The sequence below is a fragment of the Psittacula echo genome (assembly GCF_963264785.1).
Source record: "Psittacula echo genome assembly, chromosome: 1".
Classification (NCBI taxonomy): domain Eukaryota; kingdom Metazoa; phylum Chordata; class Aves; order Psittaciformes; family Psittacidae; genus Psittacula; species Psittacula echo.
In genome coordinates, this window is record NC_137735.1 from 66,693,387 (window position 1) to 66,714,771 (window position 21,385).

A 21,385-nucleotide genomic window follows, 5' to 3' on the forward strand; every position below is an offset into this window, starting at 1 on the left:
GAAAATGTAATTGTTACAGGACATATTCTTCGAAGTCTGATAAGAAAATGTCTGTTACACAATCATTTGGGAGCACTCTTTGAAAGAAAAAGGATGCATAATGAAAGCGGTTTCTTGTGCTGGTTAGCAATTAGACTTGGAAGGCAGAAAACTCTGTGCCAGCATTTGTTACTGCTGAGGTCTGCTATGACTTGATAAAGAAATGTTCAGAAGAAAAGATAAGGATATGTGCGCTGAAAAAACCTGTTAATGTCACACTGTTGTTAGCATTATGCTGAATTGTGGAATGGAGATACCTATCCAAATACTCGTTACTCCTTTTTGGTTAGTTTTAGTGCCATTTAGCTGTTTGTTCATACAGAGAGACTGTGAACAGTTGAGGGGGTTGTTGTTAATATTGTTGAGTCAGCAGCTTGTCACTCCTGAAAGTCTTAGCTGGTATATTTTTCATGTGTGGTGGTTGATGACTAGGAAGCATCCAGGAAAAGCCATCTAATAATGAGTTGTTGTAGCATGCATGAGTCCATGGAGACACAAGTATTCCATATTGTACTATTGTATACTTTGAAATAAATAGTCTCAGCAGAGAAAGAGATTTTTTGAGAGCAGGATGATAGTCAAGCTAACTCCTGTTACTTGACAAATTTATTTCCTTTTTATTCAAATTATCAACAGTTAACTCTGCATCATCTGGAGTTACACAACCTGTGTGGCATCCAAGCCCTTGTAGCAGCTGTTTTAGGGAACAGCCTGATTCAGCCAATAAGCAGCTCAGGAAATGATAAGTGCAGCTGTGTTAGGCTTAGGCCTCTGAGGTCTATTGTGCCAGGAGGTAATGACCATGGTTTCTTTGCTGTGGGGACAGTGACCTGGGGATTTTTCAGGACTGTTTTCTGTTGGTTGTGCCCTTTTCCAGATACAAAAGGAAAAAAATGAAGATGCAGAAGATGATACTTATGTTCATTCTGTTGTTTACAGGTGAGTGAGCATTTCTTTGTATTTGTTTTCTCAGCAATTATTTTTTCTTCAATACTTGTCATTACTTTTTGAAGATATTCCTAACTATATTCTAAATGTTAATTCACACAACTTTTATACAGTCATTGTAGGTGTTTTCTGTATATGCTATTGTACCATATGAATGATTACTTTATTTACATCTCTCAGGAAAATCATAGAATCATAGAATAGTTAGGGTTGGAAAGGACCTTAAGATCATCTAGTTCCAACCCCCCTGCCATGGGCAGGGACACCTCACACTAAACCATGTCACCCAAGGTCTCATCCAACCTGGCCTTGAAGACTGCCAAGGATGGAGCATTCACAACCTCCATGGGCAACCCATTCCAGTGCCTCACCACCCTCTCAGTAAAGAATTTCTTCCTTATATCCAGTCTAAACTTCCCCTGTTCAAGTTTGAACCCGTTACCTCTTGTCCTGTCACTACAGTCCCTGATGAAGAGTCCCTCCCCAGCATCCTTGTAGGCCCCCTTCAGATACTGGAAGGCTGCTATGAGGTCTCCACGCAGCCTTCAAAAGCATCCAATTGTTTTGCCATAAAAACATATGTAGCCACCTTCAGGAATAAGTTAGGTTGTTGTGTTTTAAAGAATTTCTCTGCAGGTGCAGAAAGACACACATGGCAATAAGAGGTAAGGCTTCTTGCCATGTTAGTTAGATTAATTAATGAATGACAAAAAAGTTAATATCAATAACGATCAATATTGTAACAATCAGTAGTAGAACTAGGAAAATGACAACACATACAGCTTATCCCTTTTTTTGGTCGCCATTGTTAGTTACAGGTACTGTGGCAGTATCTCAGAGATGTTGCAGAGAAAGCAAAAAATTGAATGACTTCGGGCCATTTAGCAATAAGAATGAGGTCTTCCTAATCATCCCACAAAGGCTTTGTTATAGAGTAGAAGTGAGAAAGGGTGTTATTTCACTCTGCAAGTTTTGTGAACTTCTTCCCACCTGTACCATTAGTGTTATTAGGACTGGCAGGGCTCCAGCCCCTTATATCATTTCTGTCTAATGAAAATGACTGTTTAATACTCAGAATTTGTGACTAGATATCATATAATGGAGACCCCTTACATAATTCGTGTCTAAATTTAGACTATCATGAAAGGATTTTATGTTTAACAGTTAGAATTTGTGACTGATTGTATTGATTTAATAAATTTTCACTAGAACACTGTTTCCTTGTGGAAAAGAAAAAAGATGGGCTAAGCTTGGTGTGAAGACTTCTTTACACCTCTGTCCCACTAAAGGCAGCAATAGAGAGAGAATTTAAGAAAGCACTAAGAGGGGAAGGGGGTTGCCTAATGGACCTTCTTATCGTAAACCTACATGTGCTCGCTAGCACAAGCCTTGCTGAGAGTTTGTGCCATCTGTCTTCAAAGGAGTTCATGGAGATACGTATATCTTCAGCCCCCCTCTGTAGAACTGTGCTCTTCTTGGCAGAGTCCTATAGAAGCTTCAAGGTGGCAAAGCAAGTTTTTTCTCCTGGCCACTGAGCAACTTAAACCTATGGCTCACAAGCACAGCATATTTTCAGAGAGAGAGGCAGCATGTGCCTGTAAACACTGTTTGTTTTTATTGCAATATCATGGGTGCATCTGTTCGCTCCCTTGCAGAGAAGCTGTGGGTATGTCTGGAGTTGCGATGCTGTAATTCTAGGAAGGACTTTATAGATAATGAGATCTTGGGGGACACCAAAGCTATGGAAGATGTTTAATGGTGTTCATGTTTGTTTGGGTTTTTTTAACTTCTATGTGCAAGAAGCTCATGTGGCATGGCTTTGTCAGCCTGTGCTGTTTCACAGTCAATTGCTTCCTATGAGGAACATCCTGGAACTTCACTGGCTAAACTTGCTTCCATAGAAGAGGTTTTGTTATGTTTTTCATGTCACAACTGATACTGTATAAGAAAGCATCTGCTTAATGCTCCAAAAACGTAACAATAGTGACAGTCATTAGCTTGCTTTAGTTAACAAATTGAAAATACCCTTCTTCAAAAAAATACGCCAGTTTTCCTCTCTTTCCGTCATCCAGAGACAAAATCAGGGAAAGTATCTTTTGCCCTCCCCACATCTTTTTTCATTAATTTGCAATTGAAGCTGAGGAGGAATGTGAGAGAAAAGGTGTTTTCAATTTGTTAACTAAAACAAGCTAATGAGTATCATCATCTGTGTCAATGTGATTTCTTTCCATTAAGAATAAATAGCATGCAGGGCAAGAGGAAAAGTGAGAATGAGGATGAGCATCAATAAACATCCCAGGTGAATCTGGCTGCTGGATCCTATTGAACCCCAACAAAGCAAATGAAAATGGTTTTGCTAATTTTCACAGGGTGCCCAAAGCTAGTAAAGGCAGTAGCTCTGCTACTATTCCGTTATGGATTTCATTTTCTTACTCCAAAACAAGGAAAAAATAGCTGAGAAGAATATCAGTGATAGTTGGTTGGTTTTCTTTAAGCTGAGTAAATTAGTCTTGTTTTTTCAGAACTTCTTCTGAGACAGGTCTTAATTCTCAACCAAAACATTCTTTTAGAAAAGTCAAATGGAGGGAAACATTCCAAACATAAAACAGCAAGCAAGATTGTCCAGGTTCTGAGCATTTAAAGGCAGGTTTTTATATCTGACGCTATCAAACAACTTTAATAATAAATGTTACAGCATACTACAGCTTTTTTTTGTTGTTGTTTTTTTTCTTTAGGATGTCTTTGTGAGGACGGAAGTTTTACTGAAGGCACCACACTGTTGTCAGATAGTCTCTCAGCTACTACCAAATTCCAGCAAGCTCCTAAATCAGAAACAACAGAACATGAGAGCGATGAAATTCCAGGTTTGGTTCCAGGTCTGATTTTTAATTTGTTGCTTCCTCCAAACCCTGGGTCAGTTCTTCCCTCTGTGCAAACGAGTCTTGTGAATACACGGTTCCATTTTTTCCCCTGCTGTTTTCCACCCAATGACTCTTTGTATCCAGAAGTCTTTAAAGATTTGCAAACACACACCAATTTAGCAGCAATATAACCCTGTGATTGATTTAAACTACTTTACCACTGTTTTTATGGAAGTGAAAGCTGAAGCACAAAGAATATTTCAGTCATTTCAAATAACACAGCTAACTGTCAAGAAGCAGAAAATACATCATTTTGTGTAAAATGTCAGGCACTTTTCATGATCAGCGGATAGCCTGGTACTTTGTGCTAAAGGTAGAAAACTGACGAGGACAATAACAGCAGAAAAAGGCCCCATAGACTGCTGAGTATCTTGATTTTTTTCTCTTGACACCCCTCTGTGCGGGATCACCAGCACCTGCCTCTATGTGCATCTTCAGTGATAACCTGTTCCTGCTGATCTTTCTGGAGGCTTTATGAAAGTGGCTGCTTTGACAAGCACCATCTTTTCTCTTACAATCACAGCTATGAGCTGTGTAAAATTCTGTAGGTACAGGCCAGGACTTAAGAAATCAATGCTTTCTTAATTCCTACGCTTGTGAGGCTTTGTGTGGTGGTGGTTTCTGAAGCAGCTGCTAGGGCAATGTTGCTAGCTGAGAAGTCAGGAATTTTACCTGCCCTCTTTCTTCCTCCTGTCTTCTTTATGCTTCTTGTATGGAGATTCTCAAGGCTCAGTGGTGAAGATGAAAGAAAGGCAAAAAAAAAAAACCAACAAAAAAAAAACCTTCAGCAGCAACATTCTTATCTGCTTGCTTCCTCCTTCCTCATTCAGCATGGCAGGATCTGAAGAAAACTGCTGTTCTGACTTGGACTTAGTTATCTTAATTATAAATACGTAAATGCGCAGCTCTCTAAATGAGAGAGCTCCAGCACACAAAGCCTTACCTGCCAAATGGACAAAGCAGCTGTGAAGGAGGGTAAACAGAAATCAGTGTATGGTGAATATAGGCACAGAGTAGTTAATAGCTGCCATCTATTATTTTGGCAGGAAATAACGAGTTGTTGCCTTCTAATACCTGACTGTAAATTCAGTGTTTTGTAATCACCACAAAAAAAATAGGGTAAGGGAAACAGCTTTAGCTTCATTACACAGAGTTGTACAGTTTTCTCATGGTTTTAATTTTCCTTTCTTTTTCTTTTTTCTCTTTTAATTTTCCCTTTTAACAGAAAAACGTCTATCAACTCTATTAGGTAGGTTGACAACTTCAGTATATATACTTCTGTTTAATTTTCTTTTTTCTTTACGTAAGTTTTGAACTTTTAACTTCTTTTACTGCAATTGGTTATAGAAAACAGAAGCTCTGTGTGGACTTGTCTGTATTAGTCTGAAAAACTCTGATTTTATAAAATAGTATTAAAGTCATTCCTTAATTGCAAATCATGATATTTCTCTGATGATTTGAGTAATAATCTCACTTTACTAGACTAAACCATACTAAATTACTTTCTTATTACCATAATTACCATTTTGGGCTTTTCAGTAAAATCTGTGGCACAAACAACATTGTGAGCAGCAGTAACTGTTGGTATATTAAGACTGGAGATGAATATAGGACGTATTTGTCCTTGCCAAAAAAAGTCATTGACTGTAATGAGCTGTAATAAGCTTGGTTAATTCCTGTACAAATCCAGACTTGAATGAGATTTTTATTTGTAGGAAAAATAAAGGCCTAGATTTTAATATTGCATGTAACCATGTGATGGTTAATTACCCTCCACAAATGTGGGTATTGATTTGTGGGGTTTTTTTCCCTTAATGGCTTAGAGTCATGGGTGTCTTTATTTTCGCTCTTCTAGTGGCAGGAATCAGCATTTCCTCTGTGTTCATTTTGATTCTTGTGATTGCTGGTGTTTGGTATGCAAGGAAAAAATCAAAAGTAAGTCCAAGTTTTTACCTTTGGATATTTATGTATGTATATTTATCTGTATATATATATTACAGCACAGGAAGTGTCAGCCTCCTAAGTTTGTTTGTTTGTTTTTGTTTGTGGTTTTTGTTTGGGGGGGGGGGAGTGGGGTTTGGCCACAGGATAGCATTCTTAAATTTAGTCATCAAGGTTTAATTTATCTCAGCTGACCTCCATTCCTGGGCTGTATCTGTGCACATTTTGGCAGGAATGGTTCCTGGTTGGCAGTTTTATTCTCCTTTTAATGACAGCTTTTGTCATTAAAGATCCTGCATCAGAGATGACAATAGGGATAGTTCAAGTAAGTTTTATCTGAGTTACTTTAGATGCTATAATTGTTCTGCAATCACAGTCTTCTATGTGATAAGTTTAATATTGCTAAAAATTAAAATATTAGGGAAGTTATCTAACAATAAGGATAAATGCAGTAAGACTTGCTATAGATTCAGGTATGCAAAAATAGTTACTGTATTAATGAAACAATACAAGGAAAAATAGCAGAGATAATACTAATACTGACATTATAGGTTTTGTATTTGTGTAGCTCAGATACATACTGAAGTGATAATAACATATGTATTTCTTGCACAGGAAAGTTCAGCTGAAATTAATTGTGTCGCCTGTAGTGAACCTGGAGTGTTCTTGAAAAGAATTTCAATGCATGAGAACCAACGCGAGTGGCCTTTTGAAGGAGCATTACAATGACAGAGGGAGAGCTGTTGCATGACCCTTTGGTCTGTGCACCTGTGTGACAGCACTGTGCATACTGTGGGACTTGGAGTCAGTAATTTTTCCTTTTTCAGTGAGCACTTCAAATCACTCCAAAATGATTTGGAATGTCAGTTAACAAAAAAATCCCGTTACCAAAAGAATCCCAGTCAATGCTATTGAATAAAACATTAAAACCAGGGGAAACATTAAAATGAGAGAGGTTCTTAAATGCCACCTGGTGTGGGATGCGTTACCTGTAGCATAACAAGAGAAAGGTCAAACTGTTGCAGAACCTCAAGCCTTATAATCTCTTTCCTCATCAATACCGTAACTAAATTGAGTTCTGAGAACTGTGTGATACTAGGGACTCTGGGAAACTTAGTCATTTGTATTTGTGGCCTTTGCTGTGTGTTTAATCTGTTAGATGTTGCAATGAGGTACATTTCCATCCTACTCTTATTTCAGTAATATTTTTCATGTTTTTCTTTTGTTTCGTCCTTTTCAGGAGGAAAGAAGAAAGTCCTCTCAAAAGAGCTGTAATCTAAAAAGTTAAATTCCTGAAATCATACAGAACCTAGCTGCAGCAAATAGCACACTAGGGCTATGTCTGTTCTAATAAATTAACCCTGCACAGGAGCATTACTACTGGTGAGACTAGCTGGAATAGCCCTTGCTTATGCTTGTATGCATGTCAGCTACCTATTGGAAACGGCTCCTAGAAGGCTCTACCTTCCAAAACTTGGCTTGGGCCAAAATCAACTTAACAGCTTAAGCAGTACTATTCCAGTGTCTGGGAGCTTCCTATGCATTGTTTAATTTACTAGCCCAGATCTACAGTGTTACTGTTTAAAGTTATTTTTAAATGACATATTTGATGTACCTACTTGCTCATTAGCAGTGATTAATTGCAGGCCACTGCAAACTTTCATTTACCCACTGCGTTGTTTTTCTGCTGCATTGTAGCTCTCTTAAAAGGCAGTTGCTTGTTGCTAAAGGCTTGTTGCTAAAAGCTTGTTATGGTACCTTAGACTTTATGGAGTTGAACTGTGTTGTACTGTCTCACTGGGTAGACAGTGGCATAGAACAGAATAGCAGAATAGCCTCCCACCCTGGCATTAGGCCAAAGCTTTGGCATCCTCACTGAGGAAATACAGAACTCACTAGTGCAGTGTAAATTCACATCCTGGTCTATGGCTCTGCAAGGCTGTGTAAATTAATCTCTGAAATCCCATGTTGTGACAAGGCTGCCACTAGTACCCACAGAAATACCATAGCCTGAACAAAGAATGCAGTTCAATTTTCAGCATATGATCCATTTCATAAGAGAGGAAATAAGGGAGTTTAAGGAAAATCTATTTTATAGAATGTAAAAAATAAGATAATGTGTTGATAAATTTATGTTCATTAAAATCAGCAGCTGTGTGGCTAAAAGGTTAACTCCTTGGTGTGAGCTGACAGACCCTCTTTCGTCTAGTTCTAGCCCTTGATGATGATGGTAATAATAATCAGGATTCAGTTATGGCTGAAAACCTAGATTTTATTGGATGATGCTGTCATTATTCCACTACTTCTTTCCCTGATTGAATAGCACTTACTGACTGGTGTCAGGTTCTCTCAGCATCAAGAGACTGCTGTGGAGCTGGGGAGAAGGAGCCAGAAGACACACCTCTCAAAGGCTGCCCTCTGGTAACATGGTAGGGGAAGGAAGACCAGAGAGGTGAGGGAATCCTCTGATTTGGCTGTACCAAAATATTCCTGCATAAGCAAATGACCTTTATTTCTGAGACTGAGATCCTGGTCTATAGGACAAATCCAGTAGTAGGTACCTACCTCATATTTATCTGTGAAGATAAATACATGTAAGAATGTGGAGTAAGTCACACAGTAATGAAGCTATCCCATAAGCTGTAAATTTGCAGGAAATCACAGATTCTGTTTGTCTGTGAAACTTCTCAAGCCAGTATTATTTTTTGCAGTAATGGTAGAGAAGAATGTTATGTCAACTTTCAATGTCAGATACCGATTGCCATTCTCTACAAATAAAAGAGGTTTCTTGCCAGGGTCTGCACTTCATGAAAGCCAAAGAGAGATTTTCTGTTGACTTCAGTGAAAATGCAAAGGTATATTTGAAAGTTCACTTTCCATCGGCTTGGTAGATGTAGATCTCTCATTTCTGTGTGCTTATTCTGAGTTTAAGAATGAGGCTGATTATAAGGATTATATCTGCAGCAGTGTTCCTTGGGGTGGGAGAGTTGTCCTATACCTGCAACACTGGGCAACAAAACTGTGTTGGTTGAATGCAGAGGAAGTAAAAATGACAAACATTTTCTGTCAGGAATAATCCATATAAACCATGCGTACAGTATTTTTTTAACTGATGCTTGCAAGCTTCTATGTGAATGATTCTGCCTTTGGAAATGTTTTCAGAGTGGTTATATTTTACCTGAACATTTACAGAATTTGTGTACTAGAAATAATATTTACAATTTGTTATTTGGTGTTCGTGTTTTGTTATTGCACTGTTTAAAATGATTGTGATTGCTGAAGTAATCAAAAGAATTTCCTCTTGCATGGGTGACCAGGCCCACGAGAGTGGATACTGACTACTCCAGCACTTAAACTACCAGTGAACTTGGAATTATTTGTGTAAATGAAGTCTGTGCAACATATGGTTTGATACATGCACTCACAAAGTGGTTGGTTTGGCTCATTGCTCTGCAGTTTCACTGCAGGGTGATCAGCAGAGGGACTGATAGGCACTACATATGGATGGGGTAGATGGCAGTAGCAGCTTGCTGGGAAACAGTGGGGAAAAGCAGGCTTAGACAGTAAGGCAACAGAAAACTGAAAAGAACTATGTTCTGTGGCTCTGATTTGTAAAGGGGATGTGTGTTATAGAAAATTGAGGGGATTGGCATGAGACAGGGGAGTGAATTATTAAAATGGGAAAGGGAAAAGTGTATGGAAATCAGGAAAGCCCTGATCTACAGAAGCTGGTGGCATAAAAGTCAGACCAGAAGTACATGCTATAGTACGGTTTGATGGTCCTCATATATACATTTGAACGGTAAGCCCATTTTAATTTAGTCTATTCACACTTTTTTCCAGTATAGGAAGGATGAGAAGGAATTGCCTTAATTTACAGGAAGTAAGTTTTAGATCTGACAGAGAAAAATCTTTTTGAGCATGAGAAAAGCAAACTACTCAGTTGGTGTTGGAATATTGCTGTGTGAAGATTACTTTTAAAAACCGATTACACAAAATACCCCTATTCCTGGCACGATGCAGGGAAGGTTGTATTAAATAGCCTCCTTGGGTCCCTTCAAGTTCTGAATTTCTAATTTCTAGCAAATACCCTGGCTAGCTACTTGTGTTTGTGCAATAGCCAGCTCCATCTGTGAATAACTTGCAAAAAGTGAAAATGCTGAGAGCCCACTGAGCCAGCAGCACTCATAACAGGTGCTTCAGGAAAAAGGTGTGTAGGGCAGATGTAATATTCCTCTTCCTGAATTCAAAAATTCTGCAGCCTTTTCAGCAGAGCAGGCTTGAACATAGGAGTTCCATAGCTCAAAATTTCTTTTCTCTGTATTTTTTTTCTTTTTTAATTTGATAATAAGCCTATTCATTGTATTCTTCATCTTTTTAAAATGAACAAAACCGGTGGACAGTTATTCTTTTATGCCGTTAGAATCATAGAATAGTTAGGGTTGGAAAGGACCTTAAGATCATCTAGTTCCAACCCGCCTGCCATGGGCAGGGACACCCCACACTAAACCATGCCACCCAAGGCCTCATCCGACCTGGCCTTGAACACCGCCAAGGATGGAGCATTCACAACCTCCCTGGGCAACCCATTCCAGTGCCTCACCACCCTCACAGTAAAGAATTTCTTCCTTATATCCAGTCTAAACTTCCCCTGTTTAAGTTTGAACCCGTTACCTCTTGTCCTGTCACTACAGTCCCTGATGAAGAGTCCCTCCCCAGCATCCTTGTAGGCTCCCTTCAGATACTGGAAGGCTGCTATGAGGTATCCACGCAGCCTTCTCTTCTCCAGGCTGAACAGCCCCAACTTTCTCAGCCTCTCTTCATACGGGATCATCCTTGTGGCCCTCCTCTGGACTTGTTCCAACAGTTCCATGTCCTTTTTATGTTGAGGACACCAGAACTGCACACAATACTCCAAGTGAGGTCTCACGAGAGCATAGTAGAGGGGCAGGGTCACCTCCTTCCACCTGCTGGTCACACTACTTTTGATGCAGCCCAGGATAACAGTTGGCTTTCTGGGCTGCGAGCGCACACTGAAGCCGGCTCATGTTCATTTTCTCATTGACCAACACCCCCAAGTCCTCCTCCGCAGGGCTGCTCTGAATCTCTTCTTTGCCCAACCTGTAGCTGTGCCTGGGATTGCTCCGACCCAGGTGTAGGACCTTGCACTTGGCATGGTTAAACTTCATAAGGTTGGCATCAACCCACCTCACAACTGTGTCGAGGTCCCTCTGGATGGCATTCCTTCCCTCCAGTGTATCAACCGAACCACACAGCTTGGTGTCATCGGCAAACTTGCTGAGGGCGCACTCAATCCCACTGTCCATGTCACCGACAAAGATGTTGAACAAGACCGCTCCCAACACCGATCCCTGAGGGACACCACTCATTACTGGTCTCCATCTGGACATTGAGCCATTGACCACAACTCTTTGCGTGTGGCCATCCAGCCAGTTCTTTATCCACCGAGTGGTCCACCCATCAAATTGATGTCTCTCCAATTTAGAGACAAGGATGTCGTGTGGGACAGTGTCGAACGCTTTGCACAAATCCAGGTAGATGACGTCAACTGCTCTGCCCCTGTCCATCAGTTTCGTAGCCCCAGCATAGAAGGCCACCAAATTGTTCAGGCAGGATTTCCCCTTAGTGAAGCCATGCTGGCTGCATCCATGCAAGCACCCCCTTGTTTTTCATGTGCCTTAGCATGCCTTCCAGGAGAATCTGCTCCAAGAGTTTGCCAGGCACGGAGGTGAGACTGACTGGTCTGTAATTCCCTGGGTCATCCATTTTCCCCTTCTTGAAAATGGGGGTTATATTGCCCTTTTTCCAGTCGTCGGGAACTTCACCTGACTGCCATGATTTTTCAAATATGATGGCCAGTGTCTTAGCAACTTCATTTGCCAGCTCCTTCAGGCCCCATGGATGGATTTCGTCAGGTCCCATGGACTTGTGTACATTTAGGTTTTTAAGATGCTCTTGAACCAGATCCTCTCCTACAGTGGGCCCAAGGTCTTCATTCTCACAGTCCCTGCATTCGCCTTCCAAGACTTGGGTGGTGCGGTCAGAGCATTTGCCAGTGAAGACTGAGGCAAAGAAGTCATTAAGAACCTCAGCCTTCTCCAAATCCAGGGTAGCCAGTTCTCCTGATAGCTTCCAGAGGGGGCCTACGTTGTCCCTAGTCTGTCTTTTACTCGCTATTTACCTACAGAATCCCTTCCTATTATCCTTAACATCCCTAGCCAAGTTCAATTCTAACTGGGCCTTGGCTTTCCTAACCTGGTCCCTAGCTTCCCGGACAGCATCCCTGTATTCTTCCCGGGCTGCCTGTCCCTGCTTCCACCTTCTATAAGCCCCTTTTTTCCTTCGAATTTTCCTGAGCAGCTCCTTATCCATCCAAGGAGGTCTCCTGGCCCTCCTGCTGCACTTTCTTCTAGTTGGGATGCAACACTCCTGAGCTTGGAGCAGGTGATCCTTGAATAACAACCAAGAGTCTTGGGCCCCCCTGCCCTCTAGGGCTGTATCCCATGGAACCTTACTGAGCAGGTTTCTGAAGAGGCCAAAGTCTGCTCTCTTGAAGTCCAGGGCAATGAGCTTGCTGCACGCTCTTCTCACTGTCCTGAGGATCTCAAATTTGACCATCTCGTGGTCACTACAACCAAGGCTGTCCTGGAGCATCACATTTCTAACCAGCCCTTCCCTGTTGGTGAGCATGAGGTCAAGCATGGCACCTCTTCTTGTCGGCTCCTCTATTACTTGCAGAAGGAAGTTGTCTTCCACACAATCGAGAACCTCCTGGATTGCTTGTGCCGGGCCATACCTTCACTCCAACAGATGTCAGGGTGGTTGAAGTCCCCCATGAGAACAAGGGCCTGCGAGCATGAGGCTGTTCCTATCTGCCTATAGAGTACTTCATCCACAGATTCCTCCTGATCAGGCAGTCTGTAACGGATCCCCACAGTAATGTCCCCCATAGCTGTTCTCCCTTTAACCCTGATCCACAAACTCTCTTTTGACTGCTCACCTGCCCCCAGACAGAGTTCCATACTCTCCAGCCTATCCCTAACTTAAATAGCAACTCCCGCTCCCCACCTGCCAGGCCTGTCTCTTCTAAAGAGCCGTTCATGATGTTCTAGAGCTCTAGCATAACCGCTTTGGCCCCCAAAGTTAAGTGTTGCTTATACTACTTTGTTTTAAAATTTAACACTTAAAAATGTGAAAGTACATCTGCTTTTAATAACTGGAGGCTGCAAATTGAAAGCTTACTGTACTTTTTGGAGTGGTAATTGCAATTTTGAGTTTCTATAAAACATTATAGGGACTGTAGTGACAGGACAAGGGGTAACGCGTTAAAACTTGAACAGGGGAAGTTTAGATTGGATCTAAGGAAGAAATTCTTTACTGAGAGGGTGGTGAGGCACTGGAATAGGTTGCTCAAGGAAGCTGTGAATGCTCCATCCCTGGCGGTGTTCAAGGCTGGGTTGGACATAGCCTTGGGTGGCATGGTTTAGTGTGAGATGCCCCTGCCCATGGCAGGGGGGCTGGAACTTGATGATCTTAAGGTCCTTTCCAACCCTAACTATTCTATGATTTTAAAGTTAGCATCTGTACTTACAGTGTGGAACACAAGTTAGAAGCAAAAAGTTTGCTGCTTCAGTTTGAGTACGTTTTGCTAAAAAACTTTGACTATTTTATATAGTCACTCATATTAATTGTGTATATAACAGGGATGATATTTATTAGCCATCTCAATCAAACCAAATGACTTAATCTTAACATAAAGATGAACATGCATTAGAGGATTCACCCAGAAATTGCATTAACCTCTAGCTCATAAACAGAGAAAAACATTTTCAGTATGATTAAAATCAAATGTCTGGCAGTAAAAAATTAGGCATTTTTAACCCTTAAACCCCTTTCTTACGCAAAGTCATCCTTCAGGCCTTAAAAAGTTTATTTGTATCCACTTGTGTTTTCTATTCCGAGTCTTCTTGTCCATGCTAAAAGCAGTCTCAGCAGCAGCCAGCCTGTTTTCCTGTCTACAGAGGTCTAACCTTTAAATGAAACCACACAGAATATTGTAGATGGTAAATTGTAGATGGTAAATTACACACCATCTCAAAGAAGGCTGAGAAAGCATCTTGCAGGGAACTGTCAAAAATCAGTAAGACTGCTTCTGTTCTTCAGCAGTCCTTGCCAAGAAGCAAAGTGTTACGCAGATGCACACGTGTGTATGAGACCTTTCTGTCTCATAGACATTACTGCTAGCGAGCTTTGAACCGGGCTAGATAGCTGGAAGTAACCGTATTGGAGATAAACTGGATGCTTTTGTTAATAGCACTTTTTCTTTTGATAGACAGACAATTTCAAACCAGTTGTTTTCAGAACACTAAGTTTTGCTCTCAGGCACCACTTTATAATCGTGTTTTAATACTAGTCAAATAATTGTGGCTTTCTATTCTCTCGTATGTGTGCTTAAGTACAGTAGAGAGAAGTGCCAGAATAAGACATCTGTGCTGTCTGATTTGGGGACTCCAGTTGTTGTACAAGAGCAGGAAAGGGTGTATTCTAATGTATGCTATTGATAGGGTTTGTGTGAGATCCCCTTGTACAGATAAGTTCTCCTGTGCCCCTCCCTTGCCTCAGTTAACCCGTGGACGCCCTGTTTTTCGCTCCATGCTGGACATAATCATTTTTTTGCATACAAAGGATGTTTTTAACAAGAAGCAGCAGAGGTGCTTCTGCCAGGTTTGTGCCACCAAAAGCATGCCAGATGAGAATTTTTCCTGAAATCTGCAGCTGTTGAGGGGTCACTTTGCACAGATGTAGTGTAGCCTTAATAAGTGGAATGCCTGGGCTAATTTTAGTGGAACTACTTTGTATGTATCTCAGGTATATGGCAGCAGTTTTGTACCTCCATTTAAACAAAGGGAAATTTTTGAGGGACCCTTTACTTAAAATTTTCAGCAGGCTGACTACTATATTTTGTAGATACCTCCAGTAGGAATTCTGAAAGTTTTAGTACAGATTGGGTAAACATGTGTCAGTAGTGTAAAATAATTTGTTTCACATACTCTGGTTAACATATGCCTTGAGTATGTGAATGCTGTCCTGAATTTACTGAGGAGGTAGGCTCCCATCCAGTTGTCAGAATTCTTCTGAGCTGAGCGACATGGATTTTGCCTAACTTAATGAAGTCTGTTCCACAACAGACATTACCAGGGGTGACGCTGTATCTCAGCATTTACTCTCTGAGTGAAAAAAACTGATTATTTCAAATCTCATAAAACATTAGAGATGAGTTGTAGAACGCTACTGTTGCATGGAACCGCAGACGGTGCCAGTAAAGGTGCTGTGAGGCACTGGAAACTGTGCTGTTATCCAAGTCTGGAAAACCCTGGATTCTGATAACTATCCTCAGGGAAAATACAGTGAGTGCATGAAAAAAGCTCTGTCCTGATAAGGCACTTCATGTGTATCAAGAATGCTTTGGTGTTTTCCCTATTGCTGTTGCAGAGTGATTGGGGGCAATGGAATTTGCTGCTTATTCAGTAAAAGATTCCCCATCAGGGTAGAATCACATGCACTGCGTTAGGATTGGGCAGTTTTGTACACATAAACAGATACACAAGGAATCACAAAACTGCAGAATGGTTGAGCTTTGAAGGGAGCTCTGGAGGCTGAACTTGTGCAAATGTTTTGTGATTTTCTTTATGAAGGACAACATCAGTAAAAAGTCAACTCTGAAACAAAACAAAGTCCAGCTCCTTCTCTTCTGTACAGAATATAGAATAATCATTGCCCTTAGCAGTGACTAAAAATGTGCAGAGGAATCAAATTTGTTTAGTCGCTAAGTGACCATAACAGGCTTTCAGATATTACTAACAGGGCATTCTGGGATAGCAGTAAACTACAGTAATCCAGTATTAACAAACAGTAAGTAGTTGTACAGTGTAAGTAGTAATAGTAGTAAGTAGTAATACAGTGTTTTAAGTGTGAATCACAAAGTGTAAACTATCCATTGTTTTCTAGGGAAAATATATTTTGAAGTTGTTTCTTCCCTCATTTGTACTAGTTGGCAGAAATCTAATCTTTGCACAAAGACCACTGCCTCACCTAGCACAGGTTTTGTCATGTTATGAGGTACTAGTGTCTGACACTGACTGGTGTTAAGAGGCTGTCCACTTTCTAGAAGTTATCCCTACTGCTTGTGCCTCTCCAGGGTCAAGCCCAGAGCATCCAGGAGGTTTCAGGAGAAGCATTGCCAATGACTTCTAAAACAAATTTATTTTCATTGTAACTGTGGGCCAAACTGCAATATTTTCTCACATCAGTAATCCTCTGGAGTCATCAAGACCATTCATGTGGCAATTTACTAAGCTTCATTTCTCTTGCTCTGTGCTACAGATATAGATCTGCTGTTTTCTCCCTTATAACTTCATTACGACAAAAACTCCAGTTTTTAATCTCATTTGTGATAACAAAGTAAATCCTTTAAAAGGTTCAACCAGTTAAGCATATTCTTTTAAGGAATGCAATTTCCCAGTTTCATGTTATTCTGAGCTTGTAAAGTGCCTTCTGACAGTAAAAAGTTGATCTCAGATTCTCACTTAAACAGGTAAACATATATCCAGTGCCTGAAAGTTATATCAAATGAGAAGTGCTGTCTGAATAATAGAAGAGAAAAAATAATCTACCACTCTTCAGTACAGATTTGCAATTTCAACAGCAGATGGCTCAGATACAGCAGAGTCTGGCTATATGAATAGCGACATTGTTATTCATCCATCAGCCTCATTACACCTAGGCAGTCTGTCTGTGCCATGTTATAGGCATCCTATTGTAACCTGAGAGTACGCTTTGCTCAGGATGTATTATCCTGGCATTAAATAAGTACATTTTCAAATGAGATTATTGTGGAGGTAATTAACATGGCATTCCAATTTCTGATCCTACTGTGATTAGAAGAAGAATGTATTCATCAGCTCTGCATTTTGAATCTTAGCACCTTGAGACATTCTAGGGACTCAGAAGGCTGGGCTTGCTTTCTTATCTGCATATTAATTTTCAAGACCAGTGATAGACCTTGATGATAGAAAAATAGTCCGTAATCATCAGAAAGATTCTCATTAAAATAATGACATTGCAAAAAGCTTTAAAAGCAAAAAAGTGTCAACTTCTTTGAAGCACATAGGTTCAGTATTAGAGGAGGTTATGGATAGCTTTAATTTAGTAACTGAACTTAAATGGAAACGGGACATACACAACTGGAATTAGGACATAGCATGTTTAAGGTTTTCAGAGAAGATTAAAAATATATTCTGTTCAGGATATTTTTTGTTGAGGATTGTTATACAATCAGGCAAGATACAGAGCAGGAGGTGGGGAGGGAAGCTACCTTTTTAAAGGTGCCTACCTGCTATTTTTAGATGTTAGTCAATCCTTTTAATTTGTATTCAAAACACATCTGTAATACTTTTGTTTAAGAAGCTGGATCAGTTTCTGGGATTTATAGTGACTGAAATTACCAAGTGTTTGCTTTCAGATATGCATTTGTTGGAACATATGGATGAAAAGCAACAAATAAATTACGAATATAGAGAAAGACTGAGGGGTGGGTTGCTGTGCCAGAAGGTAGAAGGTGGCCACCAACTGCAGTAACTGGAGCCAGGACTATTTACCTCAGTGGCTATGGTGTACTGGAAGAGAACATGGGATATGTATCAAAAACCAGTTTTGATTGGTCAGTACAAAATCTAAAATAAAGACTTGTACATGCACATACAGATACTCATAATTGCAAAACTCAGAGCTCAGAAGGGCACTGACTTGAGAGGACTGGAGTAGGGGAGCAAGTCAGGAGAGACTTAAAAAGACAGGGAGGGGATCACACATGGCTCATATCAGAGTAAAGTTCACAAATTTGTAAGCAGACTAAGAAGAAAATACTTGCTGGTGAGGTGTCATGGTTTGTCCAAAATACAGCAGTACACCAGCTACTAGGAAGAAAATTAACTATCCCAGCAAAACCAGGACATGAAACTAATGAGGAAGAGAAAGCAAGCTCAACAGTAGCTTAGTAGTGACAGGACAAAGTAGGTGTGATTAAATGGTAGGAATGCTAAACATTTGAGCCACATTGTTCAGCAAAAAGAACTACTAAGGTGGTTCCTGTTACATAGTTTGGCATAGATGTCCTTGATCTGTGTACCTCTTAGAACTATCAAAAAGCAGCCTAGCCATTCAATCAGACAGCTTCACAAGAAATTCTTTGTTCTGCTGATTTCCTGTTTAAGGTTGGACAAAACAACTACACTTACTTTATTTTGCTCAATTCTAACATGTATTTGGAAGCATCTGTACTTCTCATAGAATCACAGGATGGCTGAGGCGGAAGGGATTTCTGGAGGGCATCTGGTCCAACCCACCTGCTCAAGCAGGGCCACCTAGAGCCAGTTGCCAAGGGTTGTGTCCAGACAGTTTATGAATAATCTCCAAGGCTGAAGATCCCACAACCTCTCTGGGTAGGTCATGCCAGTGCTTGGTCATTTCCATTTCTCCATCTCCATTTAAACAGAACTATATTTGTTGGTTTTGTTGTTGTGGGGTTTGGTTTGGTGTTCTGTTTTTTGCTTCTGTCCCACTTTTCACTTGGTGGTTGTGCTGCTGAACTAGATGCCTTTATACTAAATGATGTATTTACACCATCATTTACAAAATTGCCATCATTCCATTGTCATTTATATATAATTACCATGGATGTCTAAGTCAGAATTCTAGGACATACAAGGGCTTGCCTGTTCCTGGGTTTAAATGATTTCTTATGAGACTTCCTTTTAGGGAGAGAGAGTGCCTTAATCAGTGCTCAATTCAGCCTCAGATTTAAAAACTTATTTTAATGTTGCTTTACTCACTGTTGGAGTTAATAAGGGTCTTGGGTAGATACATATCATTACATATAATTTTTGAAACCCATCTAGACTTTCAAGATACTAAATTGGAATTTATTTGTGTGCTATTGAAATAAGATTTAGCAATCTAAATTTGCCAGATCCTCAGAAGTGCACAAATTTCCCCTGGAAATCCAAAATGGTTTCTTTCCAATAAGCTCCCATTGAGCTTGTGTTGGTGGAGCCAAGATGAAGAAACTTTCTTCTACTCATTTTATGCTAATTAAGCAAAAAACCCCATGAATCCTGTCACAAGTTACTTAGTTATTTATCAGGAAGCTTAAACTGATTCCAGAAAAGTTCACAAGTGTTTCAGTACCTTTGGAAATCTAAATTTTGGTTCCCATTCAAACATTTTATTAACCATTTTCAGTACAGTACTTTAACAACCCTTTCAATACTTAAAAGGAGCCTATAAGAAAGATGGGAAGAGAGTTTTTAGTAGGACCTTTGCAATAGGATGAGGGGTAATGGTTTTGAACTAAAAGAGGAGAGATTCAGGCTGGATGCAAGGAAGAAATTCTTTACAACGAGGGCGGTAAAATACTGGAGCAGGTTGCCCAGAGTGGTGGTGGATGTGCATTCCTGGAGATATTCAAGGCCAGGCTGGATGTGGTTCCGCACTATCTGATGTAGTTGAAGATGCCCCTGCTCATTGCAGAGGACTAGGAGACCTTTGAAGATCCCTTCCAACCCAAACCATTGTATGATTTTGGTTAGTACCAATAAGGGACATGGGTTTCTTTTCCCTACAGGCATGCATTGGCTAGGAAGCCAACTGAGAAAATGAAGCAGGTTTACATGTGCTAATTATAAATATGATTGGCAACATAATTAGATTGTGTGCTCATAGGGAAAATAGTTAAATTTCTGACTTCAGGTGGAAATCATCCAGAACATTGATAGATGATTTGTGACCTTTTTATGGCTTACCAGTTCAGCTCCCCAGCTCAATTAGAGCTCTCAGTTTGTTGCTGTTCCAGTGCCAGCTAAGGCTACCAGTTTCTCACCAATAATGAATTCATGGTGAAACTGCAAGCTGTATGCCATTCAGCTGTTCTCGTCAGCAGAGTTGCAAAATGCACAAAAATCCTGTCTTGTAAGTGCAGCTCTCATCTACCTAAATAATTTACTTGCCCATGCAAACATAACCAACAGCCATAGATGAGTAATGGAAAGGTATCTGGAATCAAAAATAGAGGTACTTGCTTTAGTTTTTGCCAGTCCTCGAAGTACTTGTGGGGGGTTGCAGCAAAGCCATTCGCTTTAATGCAGGTAAATCAGAGCAATGCAGTGTGTTGAGAGGTTATGGCACAGTTGTCCCTATGTCATAAACCAGCTTGAATCAGCAACTCAGGATATGACTGTGCAAAAATAACAGCTGGGATTTAGAGGAGAAAACAACTACTGCGAGCAAGGAAGAAAAAGCTATACTTTCCATCTTCTTGTCCACAGAGTCTTAAAACTTTCTTTCATGCACTGTTATTTCGTGGGCATTGAAGGGCGTTTACAGAGAATGCCAAAAATGAGATGTAAGTGTGAAGGGGGCCTAGCCGAAAGGTCTTGGAAGAAAGTCATGAATGCTATGACAATATTGTAATCCCTGTCTCTGCTCTTCTCCAGAATGTTTGCGTTGGATTCAGGTACTCTGACAACTTGGTCCTAGCCCAACCTGCATGGCCTTCATTAATCTTACAGTTAATAAGTTGCATTCATTGCTCTGTTCTGAACAAAATCCAGACAATTAAGGAAAAAAATACACCAGGGAGTTCAACCGTATTCATCAAGGGTGAATCTTCTGAATCTTTGTATTTTCTCCTACTAAAGCACTTCATTCTCTGCCCTTTACATTGGTGCAGGTGGGAGAAAAACACCAGGAACTTTCTCCTGCTATTTTTTTTCCCCAAGCAGAAATGCGTCAACATCCCTTCTTCTGCCCTGGGGGTTGCATTGCACATGGGTGCGAGATTTGTGGGCTGCGTGAGGTGCTGAGGATCAGTCCTGGCTCCTCCTAAGGCGACACCTGAGGTGTAGAGTCTCTCTGTATGGGAATATGTCTGCTTTTCACGGAATCTTCAGTTTCCTGTCTGTAAGACATATTAGGTATGTTTTAAGGACAACTCCAGACTAGTGGAGGCTGGCGCTAAGCATTTTGCAGCTATGTGGATTATGCCAAATTCAAAAAAAACACAAGCCCGAAGCTGAATGTCAGGTTAGAGGTAGATGTGATTGGGCCAAGAATTAACTGAAGAAAGTGGAAATAGGAGCAAGCCTTTGAATACTAGGGTTAGTCTGGCTTTTACCACAAAAAGAAATTTCATTTGGACTCACAGCTAAAAATGTCACTGCTGTGTGTACTCACTTCAGCTCAGAATGAGCTGTCAGTGGAAAATACGATCTTCAGAAATTCTCTTGAGCTTTTTTACCACACAGAATCCTGGAACCCTCAGAGGTGGTGTGGAGACACAGAACAATGCGATTTTTATGTAGTCACACAAAACGCATGACTAAAATGGTTTCTGCATATAAATAATACAGATACTGATGCCCCCCTTTGCTAGGATGTAAGAAATCAAAAAGTGCCATTCT

General features: G+C 40.5%; 1 protein-coding gene across 4 annotated transcripts; it reads left to right on the forward strand.

Moving 5' to 3' along the window:
• The first annotated feature begins 305 nt into the window (after nucleotides 1–305).
• Nucleotides 306–9,070, forward strand: LOC308226964 (uncharacterized protein). Of its 4 annotated transcripts, none has more exons than XM_080629180.1 (6): nucleotides 306–324; nucleotides 917–978; nucleotides 3,723–3,863; nucleotides 5,134–5,157; nucleotides 5,764–5,843; nucleotides 6,465–9,070. In XM_080629180.1, exons 2-6 carry the CDS (start codon nucleotides 933–935, stop codon nucleotides 6,576–6,578), a joined length of 405 nt encoding a protein of 134 aa, XP_080485306.1. In that variant the 5' UTR covers nucleotides 306–324; nucleotides 917–932; the 3' UTR covers nucleotides 6,579–9,070. The 4 variants fall into 4 exon arrangements, with proteins under 4 accessions (XP_080485306.1, XP_080485305.1, XP_080485304.1 ...); XM_080629179.1 differs by lacking the exon at nucleotides 306–324 and adding an exon at nucleotides 796–832; XM_080629178.1 differs by lacking the exon at nucleotides 306–324 and having other exon boundaries at nucleotides 808–978.
• Nucleotides 9,071–21,385: the final 12,315 nt, after the last annotated feature.